This window comes from Camelus bactrianus, chromosome 26 (assembly GCF_048773025.1).
Source record: "Camelus bactrianus isolate YW-2024 breed Bactrian camel chromosome 26, ASM4877302v1, whole genome shotgun sequence".
Classification (NCBI taxonomy): Eukaryota; Metazoa; Chordata; class Mammalia; order Artiodactyla; family Camelidae; genus Camelus; species Camelus bactrianus.
In genome coordinates this window covers 32786305-32805543 of record NC_133564.1, presented here as the reverse complement: position 1 = coordinate 32805543, position 19239 = coordinate 32786305, and the positions used below count along the sequence as shown (strand labels likewise).

Genomic DNA, 19239 nt, shown 5'->3' with positions numbered 1-19239 from the left:
CAGGGGCCTTGCTCAGGCCTGGCTGCTCCAGATTCTGACCCCACAGGTTGAAGACACTTTACCAAGAGAGGCTCGGAATTGGACACAGAACTGCTCAGATGTTATAGGGACATCCAAACTGGGGACACAGGGGGTAAAACTGCTTTAAACTCAGAAGCGATTAATATATTTTGGGGATGATGTGGCATGGGAGACTGGTGGGGAAGGCAATTTTGATAGAGGAAAATGTGGGGTGAGAGGATGGTGGTGTCCCTTGTCTCAGCCTGGGACACACCCCGCCAAGTGGGGGTCCTTGGCTTCGCACACGAAGAATTCAAGAGCGAGCCACAGTTGAGTGAGGGTGGATTTATTCAGAGAGATGCACGCTCCATAGGCAGAGCGCGGGCCGCCTCAGAGGGAGGCGGCCACGAGGCATCGTGTTGCTAGTTTTCATGGGCTCAGTCACTTCAGTGCTAACAAGGGGCAGGATTAGTCCAACTACTTCGGGGAAGGGGCTGGGATTCCCAGGAACTGGGCCACCACGCACTTTTTGACCTTCGGTCAGCCTGGGAGCTGTCCTGGCACCTGCGGGAGGACCATTTGCAGCTACTGTGTTACGAGGAGCGTATACTGAAGCTCAGGGTCTACTGGTCCTGGTGCTCACTGCTGTGTCATTCCTTTAATGACGGTGCCCTGCCCCCATCCCTCCTGTCTCAGTTTAGAGCAAAGGTCCTTCAATGCTCCCTGAAACCCTACTTCCAAAATTTCCTGCGAAGACTGACCTGCCCCCTCATGCCTGGCACTGTGGTTTGGGAGCCGGGGGCGTGCTCCTGGGGGACACGGTGGGCGACTTAGGGCGTCTCATTACGCCCAGAAGCACAAACAAAATATAAACCAAAGGATTAGGAGCGTGGCCTGTATAAAAATGTTGTCATAACAAACTAAAATTTTGTTTTAGGTGTGAGTTCCTAAAGAAAAATTTAGCGAGAGACTAATTTTTATCCCACAGAAGTTAACTTTAGCCTCTTTCCAGAGAAGTTGTATTTTTCCAGCTCAAATTACTCATCTTGGGTATGTAGCAACTTAACTTCACATCCCTGTATTTCAAAGGGCAATTTGTTTTTGCCTCATTTTGCTGAACAGCAGACTTTTTAATCCCACTGATCCAGGCAAGGTGAATTTTCTTTTTCCAGGTAATTTTATAACATATCTATTGCCAAAACCCTCACGTTGGGCAGGAGCCTGGTGCCCATTGGGGCTGCAGGATTGACCGTGGCTGGGGGGGGAACTGGACAGTTCACTTCTTGGATTTTCTATCTAGAAAATACAGTGTTCCTTTTCCTATGTGAGCTTTGTGGACTTTTAAATGAAGTATTTTCAGTTTCATTTCTAAGAAGAAATAAAAGTCTGGGTACTAATGCAGAGTGGGGTTTACAGGGGGTGGCAACCCAGCACTGCTCGCTCCCAGCAGGGCCTGTGGGAGCCCGCGGGGCAGGGCTGTGGGGCTGAGCTGCCACCTGGCAAAGACCAGTCACTGGAGGAGGGTCGGCCAGTCAGGCCAGGAGCATAGGATGGAGAAAAAAGATGTTCTCAACCCCAGTACTTTTTGTCTGTTAGAGCTTTTTGACCTCTTCTGCTCGCTTTATTGTTGTTCCCGAGTCCAAACTCGTTCTGCTCGCTGCACGGCAGGCCAGTAAACCAGGAGACGAGGTGTTGGAGCAAGGAATAATGACTTTATTCAGAAAGCCAGCAGACTGAGAGGATGGCAGAATGATGTCTTGGAGAACCATCCTGCTCCAGTGAGAATACAGGCTCCTTTTATACTAAAGAAAGGGGAGGGGGTTGGGTCCGTTGTTGCAAACTCCTTGCTGCAGGAATTCTCTGTTCTTGCAGCCATCCACATGGGTCAGGCCATGATGTCCCTGTAAACCTCCAACAAAACAAAGGTTATTCTCTATTTTGCAACTTGCCATCTTTACCTAAGTGCAGAAGTGCTGACATCCTTAAAGGTCAGCGACCAGAGAATAGGCTCTCCTGTCTATTTCAGGCTAAAGGCAACATTGTTTCCCAAAAGGTGCAGCGCTGGCGAGACTAAGCCTGGAAAACAGGGCACAGTGGTCAAAACTAAAGGCACAGATCCAGTATGGAGTCAGATCTGTTCTCATTTATCACATTATGAAAACTCAGCTTTTTATTTTAGTTTACTTTTTAACGGAAGTCAGGAAGTTCGTTAAGAGAGCCATCGAGCCAAAAGGTAGACGGAGAGGAGCACAGAATTCACTGCCTCCAGTTTTCCCAGAGAGCCACAAATACAAAGTATACAAACTGAAAATGCCTAGATTTGCTCTATTTTGGCAGTGGGTTCCCGCCGCATGCAGAAACCTGAAGTGGGATCGCATAGGGGGAAAACGTTAACATTTTCTTTTAAAAAAGTCTCTGCAAATGAGTTCTCCAACATCCTATAGAATTCAGCCTTTATTCGAATGAGTGGTTCCTTCAAGAGCTCCTTCTGGTTTTGTTGGCTTGTTTTAAGTTTTTGGTTTACTTCTGTTCGCCAGTGTGGAGATCTAGGAGCAAGAAGTGCTTTGCTACGTACGTGACATTATTGGCGCTCCTCTCACTTCATGTTACACCGGCCTTACCCTGCATGCACGAGAAAGGGAAATGTCAGGCGGAAATGTATTCAGGACTTGATTGCTGAAGCGGTGAGGTCTGAATGCAAATGGCAGTGCCGAGTTAGACTTATTATTGCGGTTTTGTTTTCATTCGCTGTTACTGTTGTGTTCATGAGTATCAGAGGTCAAAAGGAGATTGAGTTCTACTAAAGGAAATGAAAAACAGTACGCAGAGCTCAGGAGAAAAGAGACTGCTCAGTCAGGTGCATGTACATTCATATACGGATGTGATTCAACTTCTTTTCAAATAATAATACTAATTTTTTTAACACTTAACATTCACCCTAAGCTGCAGCTTGCTTGGCCTCAGACGCTGCATTTTTTTGTTCCTCCCTGAAGTCACTGCTGCCAGTGAAAGGGACATTTTTCCTACGTATTTGAGAAGTGTTCTCACAGGTGACTGAAGACCAACTTCATAAATACATATTGAAAAAAAAATGTAGTAAGAAGGTTACAGAGTGAGGAACTTGATTTTATTTAAAAAAAAAAAAGAAGCCATTGAGCATTTGGATTGTTTTTGGCTTTGGGTGGTTACAGAAGGCTTCATGGAAATAGCAAATCCTCAGAAGGACATTGTTCTTAGAGAGAGCGTGCTGAATGGACAGCCCCAGACAGAGTTCAGGCACTTCTCTGCAGAGTAGCCCCTGGACTTGGATTTGGTCAAATCTCATCTCCAGTTTTTCTGATGGTGGAATTAGATCTTACAGTGACATCGCTAGAAGTCTGTTCACGCTGCTGGAGAATTCCTGAGGCGTGAAGCAGGGCCTACAGCTCTAAAATTTTGAAGAATTGATCTGAGAATGATCCGCGGAGACTGGGACAAAACCTCGAATAACGTGACCAAGGCAGCAGTTGTCCCCGACGCACGTCTCTGCTCAGACTCCCTTCACCCTCCCCGGTGAAGGACGCCCCTGGAAGGACAGCACGTGACGGAGACTGACGACAACTTAGGAAAATAAATCAGTGCTGCTCTTACTAGGCAGCGGCCACGTGGCCCGAGCCAGCTCTTTCACCGCCGCATTGCTTCTCCGAGATGCGCTTTTTACAGCCCATCTTCTTTTCAGTGCGCTCTGTCTGAAGCTGTGTTAATTCTTGCATGGCGATTGCTTTGTGGCATGAAATTATATCAATTCAAACATTTAGCTTTTGATTGTTTCTTCTGCCCTTTTTACCATCTGGTTATAAGCATTGTCATCAGAGCAATGTCAGACCTATCAGAGCAAAGGTATAAACTTCCATATTATTATTATTTACTTGTTTAGTGTCAGGAGCAGGTTCCCTCCCAGGTCACTACTCTGACCCTGGAGCCGAGACACCGGGTTAGTGTAGAGGTACTTACCCGAGGGAAGGTGTGGTCCTGGTGCCTCCTTGGGAGTCACACGCTGGGGCATCGGGTGCAGGAATTCAGAAATAAATAACCGTGGACTTACCTTCAGTGGATTCTTCTGTTAGAAGTAAGTTGAGAGGCCACCCATCACATCACAGTGAGATCTAGGCACTGTCTAAATAGAGAATCACCATGCTCCACATACGATGGTCCAGTTTCTCACTTTTTTAAAGCTCCAAGTGGGTCTTCATGTCCTGCCACATAAGAGAGGCTCAGAAAACGTGTCTGTTTTATGAACCTCAGAAGTGAAGGATCAACTCCGTTTCTTTCTGGGTATAGAGAGCCCAGTCCTACACATGCAGCCCACCCCCAGCGCACTCTGCAGGGTTTGCCGCATGTGGAGTCTTGTGAGCCGTGGTCAGGGTGCGTGGACACAGGGAGGACACAGAGTCTCTGCTGTGTGTACCCCTCAGGGTCAGACCTCGGCATTTTTGTAGAAAACATGGGAATGTGCAACACGAGATGAGAGCGTGTCCCCAGAGGCTACTGATGGAGGTTCTCATCAGGCATCTCCCTCTGCATCTATGTCTGTTCTCATTTTTCTTGAATTTGCCATTCTGAGAGTTCAAAATGTTTTCTATCAGCTATGAGAAATTTTATTTTCTCCTATTTGTTTCTTCTTCCCATTCATACACTCACCCAATGTTCACTTGACTTACTTCACTTAGTATGATCATCTCTAGGTCCATCCATGTTGCTGCAAATGGCATTGTTTTTCATGGCTGAGTAGTATTCCATTGGAGATATGTATATTTTTTATATATATATATAAATATATACACACCATATCTTCTTTATCTGTTCAATTGTTGATGGACAGTTAGGTTACTTCCATGTCTTGGCTATTGTATATAGTGCTGCTGTGAACATTGGGGTGTATGTATCTCTTCGAATTAGAGTTTCCTCCATATATATGCCCAGGAGTGGGATTGCTGGATCATGGCATAAGTCAATTTTTAGTTTCTTAAGGAACCTCCATACTATTCTCCATAGTGGCTGCACCAATTTACATTCTGACCAACAGTGTAGGAGGGTTCCCTTTTCTGCACATCCTTTCCAGCATTTAATATTTGTAGACTTTTTGATGATGCCATTCTCACTGGAGTGAGGTGATACCTCCTTGTAGTTCTGATTTGCATTTCTCTGATAATTAGTGATATTGAGCATTTTTTCACGTGCCTGTTGTCCATGTGTATGTCTCCTTGGAGAAATGCCTGTTTAGGTCTTCTGCCCGTTTTTTGATTGGGTTTTTTGGGTTTTTTTCTTGTTGTTGAGTTGTATGAGCTGTTAGTGTATTTTGGAAATTAAGCCACTGTTGTGGTCAGTTGGAATATTTTTTTATGAGTGAGTCTAAGCTGAATGTTAACCATTTTATTAAGTCTGCAAATAACAGAAAACTTGACTAAGTGTTTAAACAATGTAAACATTCTTCATGTCACTTAGGAAAACTGGAAGTAGTTGGTCGCTGGCTCATTGAGACCTGCCACCAAGGCTGGATGATCTCCCTGCAGTTCTGACTTGCTGTCTTTGGCACATGGGCTTTTTTGTTTCCATGCTTGTCATTTCATGGTTTCAAATTCCAGAATGCCTGCCAAGCCTCCACCGTTTCATCTGCTTCCGTGGAAGCACCCTGGTTAGCTCTCTTTGCGTGCTATTGGCCGGGTCTAGGCCATGTGGCTGCCAGGGCGCCTGGCAGGGGGGTGAGGGTTGTCACACCTGGGTTAGACCACGATTCCTGTCCTGGTGCTGGAACACTGCCACCTTCATCAGAAACCACAGCTCTGTTCTCTGAAAGAGGAGGCTGCCAGGAGAGCAGCCAATGGCATTAGCTGCTCCATCCCTGCCGGCTTCTTTGGCCGAGATTGACCCCTGTACCATGGTCCTCAGGTTCTCAGTCTCCGCCCTGCACATCAGATCTTTACAAGCGACCAACACACTCACTGCGTTGTTTGCTTTTCAGTACACACCAGCTCTAACTTAAAACTTTAATTTCAAGAGTGGGCCTAGAAAAAAGAATAAGAATCTTCCTTCCCTGAAAGGAAGAAAGGATGGAACACCTCCCAGAGATCCCGTGTGGCTGCAGAGTTAGGAAGAAGTCTGACTTGTCCCCCTCAACGACGCAGGACGTCGCGGAGAAGGGACTTGGAGAGCGGTGCTCCCTGCTCCGCCCCTCAGGGCTCCGTTCAGGGCCACTTGCCTCTGCTCAGAGGCAGTGTGCATTTGGCCCCAAAGCCCCGGAGCAGAGCTTTACATACTTGGGTGAGTCTGTAATCCCAGAAGGACAGGGGTTAGTGTCTGTCAAGTTGTCCCAAATAGCCCTGAGATTAAAGATGTTTACCTGAAGGATTTTGAAGAGGCTTTTGGCCTGGCTGCAGAGAACGGTAGAAAGCAAAGCTGTATGACTGGATTTAGTCGCCTCTGTCCCTGTAAGCCTTTTTAACTCAGAAATAGGGCACAGCCATTTGGAAGTTCCTGAGCCAACTCCCCATTGCTTTTTCCTTATTTCTCTCAACAACCAAGCAGCCCTGGTTTCTGCCCCGCTTCCACCCTTTGCTTTGGTTTGTCTTTTCTTCTCATCTGTTGACTCAGATACTGCCACTCCTCTGTGCTGCACCTTTTGTTTGTTGATTGACACACTGATGTAATTTACTGGGGAAAACACCTTTGCATCTGGAGCTGTGGAATGAGTGGATGAAGGCTTTTCTTCAGGTATTTTTTAGGTGAATTTCCTCAGCAGTGTCAGTTTCTTCAAAAACTAGAAGAAAATAGGCCCCGTCACCTTGTCTCCTTTTGTCCCCTTTCACGTCATCTCAAAGAATTGTCTTTCATGGCCCCTTTATCGTATAAATGCCCCCAGCTTCATGAAACATGTACCTTACATTGGGTTTCTGAATCTGTCCTGAAGTTGCCTTTAGATCATTTTACTAAACCTTGTTCGTATTGAGAGTAGTCCTTTCCTGCATTTTAATCTTGCCACCCAGGCGGTTTAGAGAGAGATTAAGTCTCTAAATTCCTAGAATGAACAGAATCTTAGATTTCACTGATGCACGGGCTACTGTGTAACACTGGTGACATATTTTTTATTAGCATATGTCCGCATTAAACCCTTATGTAGTTGTCTGAAAAAAAGCTTAGTTTTTTATTATTTTACTGTGCTAACTTCTTTATTAAAATTGGAATGTGTACCAATTAGTGATGCTTTCATCTGCAGTTACCGCTACCTGGTGCACAAGAAAAGCTGCTCAGCATCACTCATCATTAGGGAAACACTGAGAGAGCAGCTCCCACCTGTCAGGATGGCCGCCGTCAAAAAGAACACAAATAACACATGTTGGCGAGGATGTGGGGGAAAGGGAGCCCTCCTACACTGTTGATGGAATGTCGATTGGTGCAGCAGGGTTGGGGGGGAGGGATAAATTAGGAGTTTGAGATTAACAGGTACACACTACTCTATATACAACAGATAAACAAGGATCTACTGTAGAGTACAGGGAACTGTATTCAATATAATATAATAATCTATAATGGAAAAGAACCTGACAGAAGAATTTATATATATTGGAAGACTTCGCCTGTCTTCGTTGGCAGTTTATATGGTGTGTTCTTTCATATACATAAAAAACTGAGTAACTTTGCTGTACACCTGAAACTAACACAACATTGTAAATCAACTATACTTTGATAAAAAAAAAAATTGGTGCAGCCTCTGTGGACAGCATACAAAGGTCCCTCAAAAAAACTAAAAAATACAGCTACTTGTATGATCCAGCAATTCCATTTCTCAGTAAATATCCAAAGAAAAGTTCAAAAAGATACATGCACCCCAGTATTCATAGCAGCATTATTTACAGTAGCCAAGATATAGGAGCAGCCCAGGTGTCCATCAGTCGATAAATGGATAAAGATGTGGTGTATGTGGAACACCACTCAGTCATAAGAAACAATGAAATCTTGCCATTGGCGAAGGGTATTATGCTCAGAGAAAGACAAATGCTGTATTTCACTTATGTGTGGAATCTAAGAAAACAAATGAACAAACAACAAAACAGAAACAGAGTCATAGACACACAGGTGGTGGCCAGAGGGGAGGGGGTGGGGGAGGAGAGGACCTGGTGAGGAAGATGGAAAGGTACAAACTTCCAGCTGCAGAATAGAGGAGTCAGGGGCAGGAAATGTGCAGTGTGGGACATACAGTTAGTAATTATGTAGCATCATTGTGTGGTGACAGGTCATAATTAGACTCACCATGGTGATCATTTTGAAATGTATAGAACTATTGAATCACTATGTTGTATAACAGGAACTAACAGTGTTGTAGGTCAGTTATACATCAGAAACAAATAAATAAACTCATAGTGAAAAAGACCAGACGTGTGGTTGCCAGAGGTGGGGGTGGGGAGGGGATTGGAGGAAGGCGGTCAAAGGTGCAGACTTCAGTTAAAAATAAATCCTAGGGGTGTAATGTGCAATGTGATAAATGTAATTAACAGTGTTGTATGTTACATATGAAAGTTTTGAGAGAGTAAATCCTAAGAGTTCCCATCACAAGGAAAAACATTTTTTGTGTGTCTTTAGTTTTGTGCTTATATGAGATGTTGGATATTCACTAAACTTTTTGTGGTAATCCTTTCATGACATGTGCAAGTCAGATCATTTGCCGTATGCCTTAAACTGACACAGTGCTGTGTGTCAGTTATATCCCAGTGAAACTGGAAGAAAAACGGGAAAAAACTAATTCCTGAGGAACAGTGGCTTCACCCCTCAGCATATGTATTATTCATACTTAGCAAGATAGTTAGAGGCAGTAGGGGATCCTGGAGTTGGATGCAGCTCATTGTGTCATCGCAAACCCATACTCTTTTGATCTCTGTGTTTTTCCCTCAGGCCTTGCGTGTTGTCCTTTTGCCCTCGTGCCTGCTGCCCCTGTCACAGGCGCAGCTTTGGGAACCACATCCAGGTCAAGGGAGGCGCAAGAGTGAGGGGCCAGCACCAGTGGCTTCTCCTCTAAAGCCTACCCTTCATATCAGAAAGGAAAATTTCTTTCCCAGAAGTGCCCCCCCCAACCCCAGGAGAGTTCTCCTTACATCTCATTGGCCGAACCACCACGGGGCCCATCTGAGATGCAGAAGGGTCTGGGAAAGTAAGCGTTTGGGTTTTATCAGCCTTTGTAGTGAGAGGAACGTAGGAGAAGAAAGGGGTTGAGAATGGCTCTTGAAGGGCCAGACAGCCAGTGTGTGTCAGAGTGGTCACCCTGAACTACACACTCACATGCATTTATGCTTTTTCATATCCTGGGAGGGGGGAGATGGAGCTTAAGAGTGTGGGGCCCAGAGTCAGACCTCCTGAGTTCAAATCGCAGCTTCACTTCTCTGCTGACGCTGACTCTGGACTTACCTCTGCCTCTCTTTCTAAGATGCCAGGTCCCTGTGGTTGCGGTATTAATGGCCCGAGGTTAGCGTGTGGGCCCCCCACGAGTGTCGTCATCACCGTCAGCCCGAGCTTGGCACCCACGTGTGCACGCATCACACCCAGAGCGAGCTCAGTCACTAGCAGCTTCTCCCTACTTTTAAACAAAAAGCTTAAAAGAGTAGCTTCAGCTTCATAATTACTGACTTAACACTGACATATATAAAATTTGAGCCTGGCCAGAAGAACCCTTGAAAGGTCTATGGTCACAGCAGGCTTCACCTGTCTTCATTGGGACAGTTTGTAGTGGTGTGTTCTTTTGTTCAGAAATAAAGCACTTTAGGCCTTCTATAAACTCTTCATGTGTGAAGCAGTTTGTTGAAAGACTTATTGGACCAGAATCTATCAAATCAAGAATCTGAAGCCCTGCTGTCATTTGTCATAGATATTTAATGGTTCTATATGGTGACGTGGATAGAAACTTAAAAAAAAAAAAGCCGGCACCAATTATGGTTAGAGGAAAAAAGAAAACGTCTACAGTGTTTGAATCAAGGTGCTGCTGAAGACACAGTAGACACTCAACACACAGTTAATTTAAAAAAAAAATGTAGAATGAGAAAAAGCATCAGAAAATAATCTGAATTTTTGCAAGAAACCACAGTGCTCTGGGAAGTCGGTGATGCTAGCAGAAAAGCCATGGCAGGAAGCCCAGAGCAGCTTCTAGGAAGCGTTGGTGATCTTGCAGGGGACAGGAGTATGGGTTCACCACGAACTGCTTCCTTGAGCCACGTCCCAGCCATGCTCCGGTGAGGCCGTGGCCTCACGAGGGAGGGAGGCTCCCAGGAGCCTGAGCCCAGAGAGCCGTCCGGTCCCCAGACCAGAGGCCGTGGCTCTCCCAGGTCCCACTTCCTCGTGCTGAGCGTGCAGGGAGCGTCCTTCCTCCCTCTGACAGCCGATAACGCCGAGCTGACGTTCCTTCCGAACAAAGGAGAACTGAAAGTCTGTCATTTCTTACCCAGTAAATGAGCCCATCAGTTGGTCTTCTGTCCCTGTGTCCACTCTGGGGAATGAGGTCCAGCCTATGGGACGGGGACAGGCCGGGCGCGCTCACTGTGCCTTTGCGAACCGGGTACTGACCCCCTCTTCTCTGACTCCCCACAGAAAACCCGCTATGAAACATATGTCCGTGTCCTGAAAGAGGGGGGCGTGGAGCTCCTGAATAGCAGCGGGGGGGGGCCCGCAGGCCTGAAGAAGTCGCACTCCAGTCCCTCGCTGAACCCAGATTCGTCCCCGGTCACGGCCAAGGTCAAGCGGAACGTGTCAGAGAGGAAGGACCACCGACCTGAAACGCCGGGTATTAAGCAAAAAGTTACTTAGAGTCCACCTGCGGCCAGGAAGTGCTGGTCGTGGAGCAAAACAGAGCTTTTCAAGATCTTTCTGGTAAATCCGTGAATATATTTAAAAAAAAAAAAAAGTCTGTGACTAAATGGTGCATTAGGAACCTTTTCTATTGTATATTTTTGTTAGTTTCTGTACAGATTGTCTCTTTGCTCTTGATTTCTTTGCTTTGATGATTTTTGCTCCTTGGTAACTAATGCACCTTTCGTGGGGGGGGACCGTGATTCCGGAGTGAATTCTGTCCCACTTCTCCCCTGGTTTTCTGCCCAGTTGTTTCTGTGTGTTCTCAATCAGCTGTTACATTTTTTTTTTTTAAGGTTAAAAATTTAATCCTTTGTGAAACACTTAACTGGAAAACCTTTGTAGTTTAGAAACTTCTAGCCAGAGTTAATATAAGCCTTTTTATGTGAACTCTCGCCCAGTCACAGAGGTAGAATCGAGCACGCGCAGAAGTTCAGTTAAGAGCGTGAGGAATCAGGACCGTCCCTTGGTGGCGTGCCACTGTGTGCGCGTCTGAGCACTTCGTGTTGAGGCCCTGCCTGCTGGGAGCAGGGGAGGGGCGCGAGGACCTTGGGGCCGAGAATGTAGGAGGCACGTTCCTTGCTTGAGTGCCGATTCCACGCCCAGCCGGTCAGGAGGAGGAAGTGGAGCCCTTTGCCATTGAAGGCTGAGGGAGGGTGACCGCGAGTTCGTTCTGTTTTCTAAGGGATAGTGGCAGACTCTTCCGGGAGCTGCAGCAGCAGGCATGTCTTTGGTCTGCAGGAAGTATGTCCTCCCACTCCCGCAGGGCAAGGAACCAGAACCATCTACCCTCGATACCCTGCCGCTGGGAGTTAGGTTCCTCTGTGTCTGTGGGCACCGTGTGGTCTCCTGGTTGTGAGACTCTTGGGGTCTTCCTAACAAAATACTTTTGAAATGGAACCTCCTTTTTTCTTCCCTTAACCCAGGCAAAACTTAAAGAAAGGAAAAAGTAGTTTTTGCTTGTAGTTGTTTGGCAATGGAATAGTGATGCTTTGAAATGTATCTGAATCAAGGAAAAGTGATGAACCTCCCGGTGGCACCAGCAGAGCCGCCCTGTCTGCTCATCTCGGTCCGTCCCTTCCACCGCCTCTTTCTTCTGCTGTGACCGAGCTTCCCCCTAAAGTCAACTCTTTGTCTTAAATCCTGTCTTTGTATTTGCTCAGAACAGTCACAAGCTTGGCCCAGGGACGGTCCCTTTAAAATTCAGGGTGATAAACAGAACGTTCTCTCACTGACGAAGGGCAGGGGGTGAAAATTGAGCCCATTGCGAGCTAGAGTTTTCTGACTTTAAAACCTTGAAACTTTGTGCTCCTTAAACCTATAACCTGCACCACTTCAGAACTAATGCAGTCACTCTGGACACCCTTTTCTGTCCCATAGGAGCTCGCTCGCGTTGCACTCAGCTACTAGTTCAGGTACTCTGACCAAAGAATCAGGGGCCCTGCGTGCGTGGGCAGCGTGGTGCCGGGGGTCTGGGAAGCCCGCACTCGCCCCCTGGTGCTTTCTAGCGGCATTTTGTTCTGATGCACCAGCTTTTGCACAGGGCTGTGCTTCCTTCAGCTGTGTGAATGCCCACATTTGCTGGTGCCCAGAAAAGAGAAACCCCTCGTAAGGGTGCAGCTGCTGGCTTGTGGGAACTGGGTTTGCCACACCTTTGGAAAACTCCCTCTCACCCTCTGTCTTGTTTAGGTAAGGGCAGTGATTACATTTGTTTCAAAACCTAGAAAGAAACAGGGTGGTTACCACCATGGCCTGTGGACCTGAGTCCCTTTTGTGGCTTCTGACTGAACCCAGGATTTCTGCAAGGGAGCCGTCTGCCTTTCTAGAGTCTGAATTGCCGGCCTCGTGTTCCCTGCCTAGGTCTTTCTCCTGAGGGGAAAGAGGTACCTAGACCACGTCATCTCTGAGCATCGGAAGCAAGGAACAGTGAGCGTCCCTGGCTGGCTTGAACGCGTGTGCTCACAGCCTGTGTGTGTCTGTGTGTGCAGCGTCGTGTGTCTCTCTCAGAGTTTGTACTTCCCGTGGGGCGGTACTTGCCGCAGCGTTTGGGCCTTGGGGTAGGTCTGCGGTGCCCACTCAGCCTCAGCCCCATGGCCGCGTCGTGCTTGTCATAGGACTCCCCAGTGCCGTGTCCGGGGACTTCCGGACGTGCTGGTAGCTGCTGGTGAGGAGGGCACGTGTGGAGCTGGGGTGCATACACAGCGTTTGCAGAGTTTACCTTGAAGACCAGCTGCAGAGGTGGTTTGCGAGCCGGCATCCCACGCTGCCCTGGCGCAACGTTGTCAGCCCGCCTCTAGGGGGTGGGCTGGGACCCCTCCCCCCGAGGCCTCCGTACTGTCTGGCGTCAGCACCCCCAGCAGGCCAGGAGCTCATCCCGCCCGAGGCAGGCCCCCCACCTGACGAGATTCTGAGGCTCTTGCCCGTAGTCAGTCATGTTTTCTTTTGTGATCATCTTTTTCCCGTGGTATCTCATCAGGAGACACTGAAGATGTTCCTTCCCTTTCTCAGCTTCTGCAAGGCTGCTGCCCAACTCACGGTACAGGGGAGCCCTCGGCTCCTTTCCTCCTGAAGGTACTGCCCCCCACCCTTTACCCAGACCTCAGCGCCAGAGGCCTGACATGCCTCTCTGTCCGATAAGTCCTTGTTCCTCGTCACATAGACACACTTAATTCTTAGCACAGAAAATCTGGAGAGTCGTCACAGTACCTTGTGATCTCTTGTTGCAGAACTGCCCAAAGCAGTGGCCTGTGGATGAAATTGAAGGGTTTCAGGGTTGGTTCCCTCACCGCACATGTTGGCGTTTGCAGGGAGGTGTCAGGAATTCCTTGTTCGCAATCAAAACTTAATTACCAGCATGCAGAGTCCTTATTTTGTTGCCAGCCATAGACATTATTTGAAGCACGCTATTTAGAAACATCATTTGCTGACTCTTAGCAATGCCTGATTAAACCAAGCAGTACTTCTGCACATTTTAATTGATCTCAGCAAAAGCAGCACGTGGGGGGTGTCCCCCGTGGATCTGCAGTCCCAGATCCCGGGAACCTCTCCCATGGCCCTCAGGTAGAGAGGGCGGGGTCAGCAGTGCAGGACCCTCTGTGTTCCATCCTGAAGGTGAGGACTGCTCCTAGTCAGACGTGATGCGAGGGACTTCATTCTGGGAGAGAAAACTTGGCTGGGCTTTCTGGGGCCAAGCTAGGGGTAGTGGTCTCCCTGTGGCCAAAACAGAACTGAGAAGGTTTTACACAAGCCAGCAGGGAAGGAGCCTTGTGCAGGCCTGGCCCGCTGTTCCCAGCATCCTGGAAAGAGCCGGGAAGGCATCCTTAGGGAGGCGGGGCTGCTTGACCCTGAGCTGTACCTCTTCTCCACCTTTATCTCTAATCCCAGGCAGTTGGAAGAAAACTGACGTTGAAGAGGTTTCTCCGTGGTCTCACCCTCAGGGCTCTTGTGGGTTTAGTTAGTGGTCATTGGAATCGCATTCTCTGGCAGTTTTCCTTGGAGTCATCAGTCAGGCTCTCTCAGCCTGAGTTCTCAGGTTGTGTCTCAGGCTCGCAGGTCCCGATCTCTGTAGTTTAGCTGTCGGGGGCCCAGAGCAAGTTTTCAGCAGGTTGGCGGCCAGCGTCCTTCACTTCAGGAGTGGGCAATCCCTGACCCCTTCACTTCCCCATCAGCAGGGTGTCTGCCTTAGGAGGAGCACCGTTAAACCGGAACCAAAGCGGCACCCCGGACATGTTGAGCGTTGGGCCCTGCGAGTGGCCATCGTGGCTTTGGCTTTAAGTTTCCCACAGCATCTTCTCCAACAGACAAAGACCAGTCAGCTCTGTAGGCAGAGGAGCATCTGGCCCTTCCTGGCTCCACAGCTCTCTGGCTGTCTCTCCTCCCAGGCCACCAGCCTGCCCGGGGCAACAGGTGTCTCCATCGGCCTTTGACATCTTCTGCCATCCCATCCAGAGGCCTTTAGCGGCCACTCTTGCACCACAGAATAACCCCAGCAGCGACGGAGCGCTTCCCAGGGTCTCAGTCTCACAGGGAGGACTCGGTCCAAAGCCATCGCCATTTTCCTTGTGCCCAGGTGGGTGTCCTCTGCCCTGGACAGTGACAAGCCAGTGCCTGCAGGGGGTGTCTTCAGAAAGCGAGTGTCCTAAAGACTTGAATCCACGTGACGGTTTGCGGACCAGAAGGCAGCAGCAAGAAAATTCTGCAGGTTAAGTCGTATATGCAGTAGGGTTCCCTAAGTCTCAGTGGCTCTTCCTTTGTAATTTACATGTGTATCTGTAATGTCGCAGGCTTTTGGAGAACATTCATGTAGATCGTATGTCAACAGCTTCTTGTCACCTGCCAGTGTCCTAGTGGGTGTTTGTAATTGTGTACCTGTGTGTATCCGTGTGTAGATTGTACATCAGTGTACAGTGTGTGTACGTCAGATGTATGTGTCTGTAACCAGTGTGAATGAAAAGCAAGTAAAAACCTCACAGGACTGAGTGTATAATGCAGTTTTTGAGAGTCTGTATAGTGGTACTGTTTTATTAAACTTAAAGTCAAAGGATATTTTGATTAATTTTTTTAATAATAAGATTTTATGCTAGAAAATTTAGTCTTTGAGCTTTGAATCACCAGGGCAAATATGACTCTGAACTAACTCTGTTGAACTATCTCAGGGTACTGTGTGCAGTACCGAGGGGGTAGCTCATTATAACTTGGATTTACAGAAAGAAACACACACACACACACACACACACACACACACACACACACACACACACACACACACACACACACACACACAGGCAGCCTGAGCTTTCTTAGCAATTTCAGTATTAAAGCACTTAAAGTCAAACTGACAGTTTGGGGCTTCTTACAAAATGTGATGCTGTAAAGCACACGTTCTTTATTGTTGTAATTAGTCCAGAAAAACAGAGCTTTCAGAAGAGCGCAGTGAGTGGCAGGTGTCACTTACACACCCGCGTCCGTTTCTCAGTAGCTCAGACCACTCCGAGCACCACGTCCTCGCCTCTGCACCTCGGGAAATACTCCAGCCGCTGGAGTAGCTCGGGGCTCCCCAGGACGGGGTTCTTCGGTCACACGAATCAGCGTCTCATCACAGGTGAAAGGAGTTTAGGACAGGCTATGGACCAGCTTGAAACTTTAATATTTTTATACTTAGATCTCTCTTCCTGCCTCTCCCCAAAGAAGAGCCACTGGCCTTAGCTGTCTGAGCTTGCCGCTTACCATACAGTGTATACATAGATAACTAGAGATTAAAATTTTATTACCCAGCATGTTGGTGTATTTACAGCAGAGCTGAGTGCGTGTGAGTGAGTTGTTGAGGGCAGTGTATGTGTCTGAACACCGCCTGGCGCTCCTGTGTCCCATTCGGGGGGCCGCGTTGTGGGGCGCGAGGCTCGTCCCCGCCCCAGGCTGCAGGAGTGGTGGTCGCGACACTTGAAGTTTTTAATTGAACTCTAGAGTCTCAAATTATTTTTGCAAATGTATCCTACGTCCTAACCCTTGTTGGCGTGCGGTGCGCTGGCTTTGTGGCTGTCCAGCAAGGTCTTCGTTCCACAAGAGTGTGTTTCCTTCTAAGAACTGTAGTGATTTGCAAAAACCTCCATCTGATTCAGAAATCATCTACAAAAGGAGTAGCAAAAATCAAAAAGTTTACTTTGGGGCCTTTGTTATTTGAAACGTTTGGACTTTTCATAGAAAGCCAAGTAACCATTTGGCCTGGATGGTACCTACTTGGTGGAAAGTACATATGCACATTGACTTTTAATGCCACCAGGAGACTTTCTGAAATTGTAGGAACGAAAGGAATTAGACCAACTGAAGTGGGGGGTGCGGGGCAGCGTGCGAGGCACTGAGCTTCCACCCGAGGGGGACGGCGGATGGCCAGTCTGCTCCTGAGAGCCCCAGGACCAGTTTACTGTCCCCTCGGTGTGTGCGGGGACAGGCACACGTCCGGGCCTCCGGTGTGCATGCATACGCTCGCACCGTGTGCACAGTGGGTGTTGTCAGTTATGTGAGAGTTGCACCGGGAGGGGGCAGTGGCTCGCAGGCCTGGGGGCCGGGGTCTGACCTGCTGATGCGCTGGGCTGTGGGGCTGGAGATGGGGAGTGAGGGCAGGTGTCCCTTCGCTGGGCGGAGTGCTGAGCCTTCACGAGCAGAGTGAGAAAAATAAGCACCTTAACTTCAGATCCTGAAGTGTTGCTTACAAGAAGGAATTTCGGAGTCCCACTGAGGCTGGGATGCCCCCGAGGAGCCCAGCACGAAGCTCAGCTCAGGACCGCGCCGCAGGCCGGGGCTCCCCTCTGATGGCCCAGAGATGGGGCTTGTCTGTCCTCCCCGCCCCCCTCCTGGGCTCCCGGAGCCACGCGCACAGCTGGCCTGGTCCACGTGCCCCTTCCTGGGCTGCAGGAACCCAGCTGCCCTCACGGGCCAAGCCTGCAGAGTGGGCTGAGTCACTGGCAGGGACGCGTAATAGAGGTACGAGGAAAACGCCCCGATGAAGCCAGCACCCTGGGTTTTGTCTTTGCAAGAAACGAGCTGGCATGTTGAGCCGTAAGCAGGGATGGGTGGTCTCGCTGCCGTCGGCCTTGAGGGCAGGCAGGCAGAAGGGCAGTGCTTTGCCTCCTTTGCCGTAAAGCCAGCCTCTCTCGGTTCCAGCCTGTTAACCAGGGCTCAAACACTTTGGCAGAGTGGCACGCCCCTCTGCCTGCAGAGTTTTCTCCACCAATCCCTTCCGTTTCCCTGCAGCCCTGGTGCCTTGTGTCCCTGCAAATTGTGCAAGTGATTAGTGATCAGATAGCAGACTGCTCCTTCTCCGTGGCCACGCTCTCAGCATTAGCGGACCGGGAGGAGCTAACGGTACTGTCCCTGTGCTGGGAACCCGCACCTCCCCGCCCACCGGCCTCCCAAGGAAGGGCCGTCTCCCGGAAAGGACGGCATCTGCGGTGGCCGCCTTTGGAATGGAACAGTAATTTATGTGGATATTGTTAAAGTGTTTAAAGAATATTTTGGAAATTCAGTTTACATTTTACAGTTGCTTTATTTTTTATGGAAATAGATGTATATAAATACTCCCCCATCTCACTGTCGTTCAAGTAAAGCGAACCCGTGTAGACAGTAAGTCGTCTGCCGTGCGTAGAAGCTGTGATCTATAGATAACATTTCTCTACTGCGTACATGTTCCTGGATATAACTGTTCCTGTGTTTTTATAAGTTGGGGCTAATTTGTTGTTTGACAGCAACAAAATTTATTGCATTTAGATGGTTTTTATGTCAGAGAAATCATGCAAAATAGTGAAGGATTTAACACCTGTATATGATATATGTAAATGTACAAACTTCAGAAAGAAATAAACCCAACAAATTTCAATCGTTTGAGGGAACGTTTGCATTTCCTTCTTGAAACAGCGAGAGCGGTGCCTTTCAGACTGAGCACAGCCCAGCGCACCCCTTCCCGGGAAAAGCCACCGACAGGCCTGGCCGAGGAAGCTTTGGCTGCGGAGTTAGCTGAGTGGCGAGAAAGCCAGTTTGTTCAGCTGGGCGGCACCTCCGTGCGCCCCCTGAAGCCTGCTGCCTTCATCGGGGCCCCGCGGAGGGAGGGCTGGGGCTTTCGAATCCACATGCGTCCCATCCACGCCAGCACTTGTCACCAAGGCAGAGGGGTGGGGGGTCCGGCACCACCCTCACGTGCATCACCCATCACCGCTTTATGGGGCCTACTGTGTGCGTTTGTGCTCTCCAAACCAAACCTGATGTCAAAAATCACATCTGCTGACTTGGAAAAGGAAAAAAAAATCAAATTCCAGCCCAATCACTTGACTTCTGAATATTGGAGAGGGTGTCTTATGTTGGAGGGTGGGAGCTCTCTGAAGCAAGGCCGCTGGTTCTCTCTTCCTCAACATGAATGAGAACTTTGTCCTGCAGAGACCAAACCAGCCGCTCTGAGGTGTGACTCCCTCGGGGACAGACGGCTGGGGGGCTGGGGGGTCCCAGGCTTCCACCCAAACTCCCTCAAATGTGAATCCTCTTGTGCAAATACTGAATCAGGTTGCACACCTGAAACTAATATGTAATATGCCAGTTGTATCTCAGGAAAAAATCCAAAACAAAACTCCAGTGCTCCTTGCCCGGTTGTCTGTCCTCTGGAGCTGGGAGTTCCGTGTGTCTTGTCATATTGTTTGTTGCACAATTAATAGTATTTGAATCAAAGGAAACTATAGAGGTCATTTCTAAAAGATGAATGCTCACAGGAGGGAACTTAAGACGCAGGGCACATTAAGGTGTTACGATGAAGAAACTAGCAACTCTGAACACGTCTCGCCCCAAGAGTAAACCAGGGGGTTTACCCATGCGACTGCTGAGTCACTGTCA

General features: G+C 48.5%; 1 protein-coding gene across 7 annotated transcripts in view; it reads left to right on the top strand.

Moving 5' to 3' along the window:
- Positions 1-19239, top strand: part of PSD3 (pleckstrin and Sec7 domain containing 3) — a 598663-nt gene that overhangs the window by 553657 nt on the left and 25767 nt on the right. For 6 of the 7 annotated variants that reach the window (XM_074353657.1, XM_074353661.1, XM_074353659.1 and 3 more), the window contains one exon: positions 10609-10801. In XM_074353657.1, coding sequence (XP_074209758.1) covers positions 10609-10801 — 193 coding nt within the window. Of the gene's footprint in view, positions 1-10608; positions 18244-19239 lie in introns of those variants that run through there. The other variant, XM_074353663.1, reaches the window with a different exon arrangement.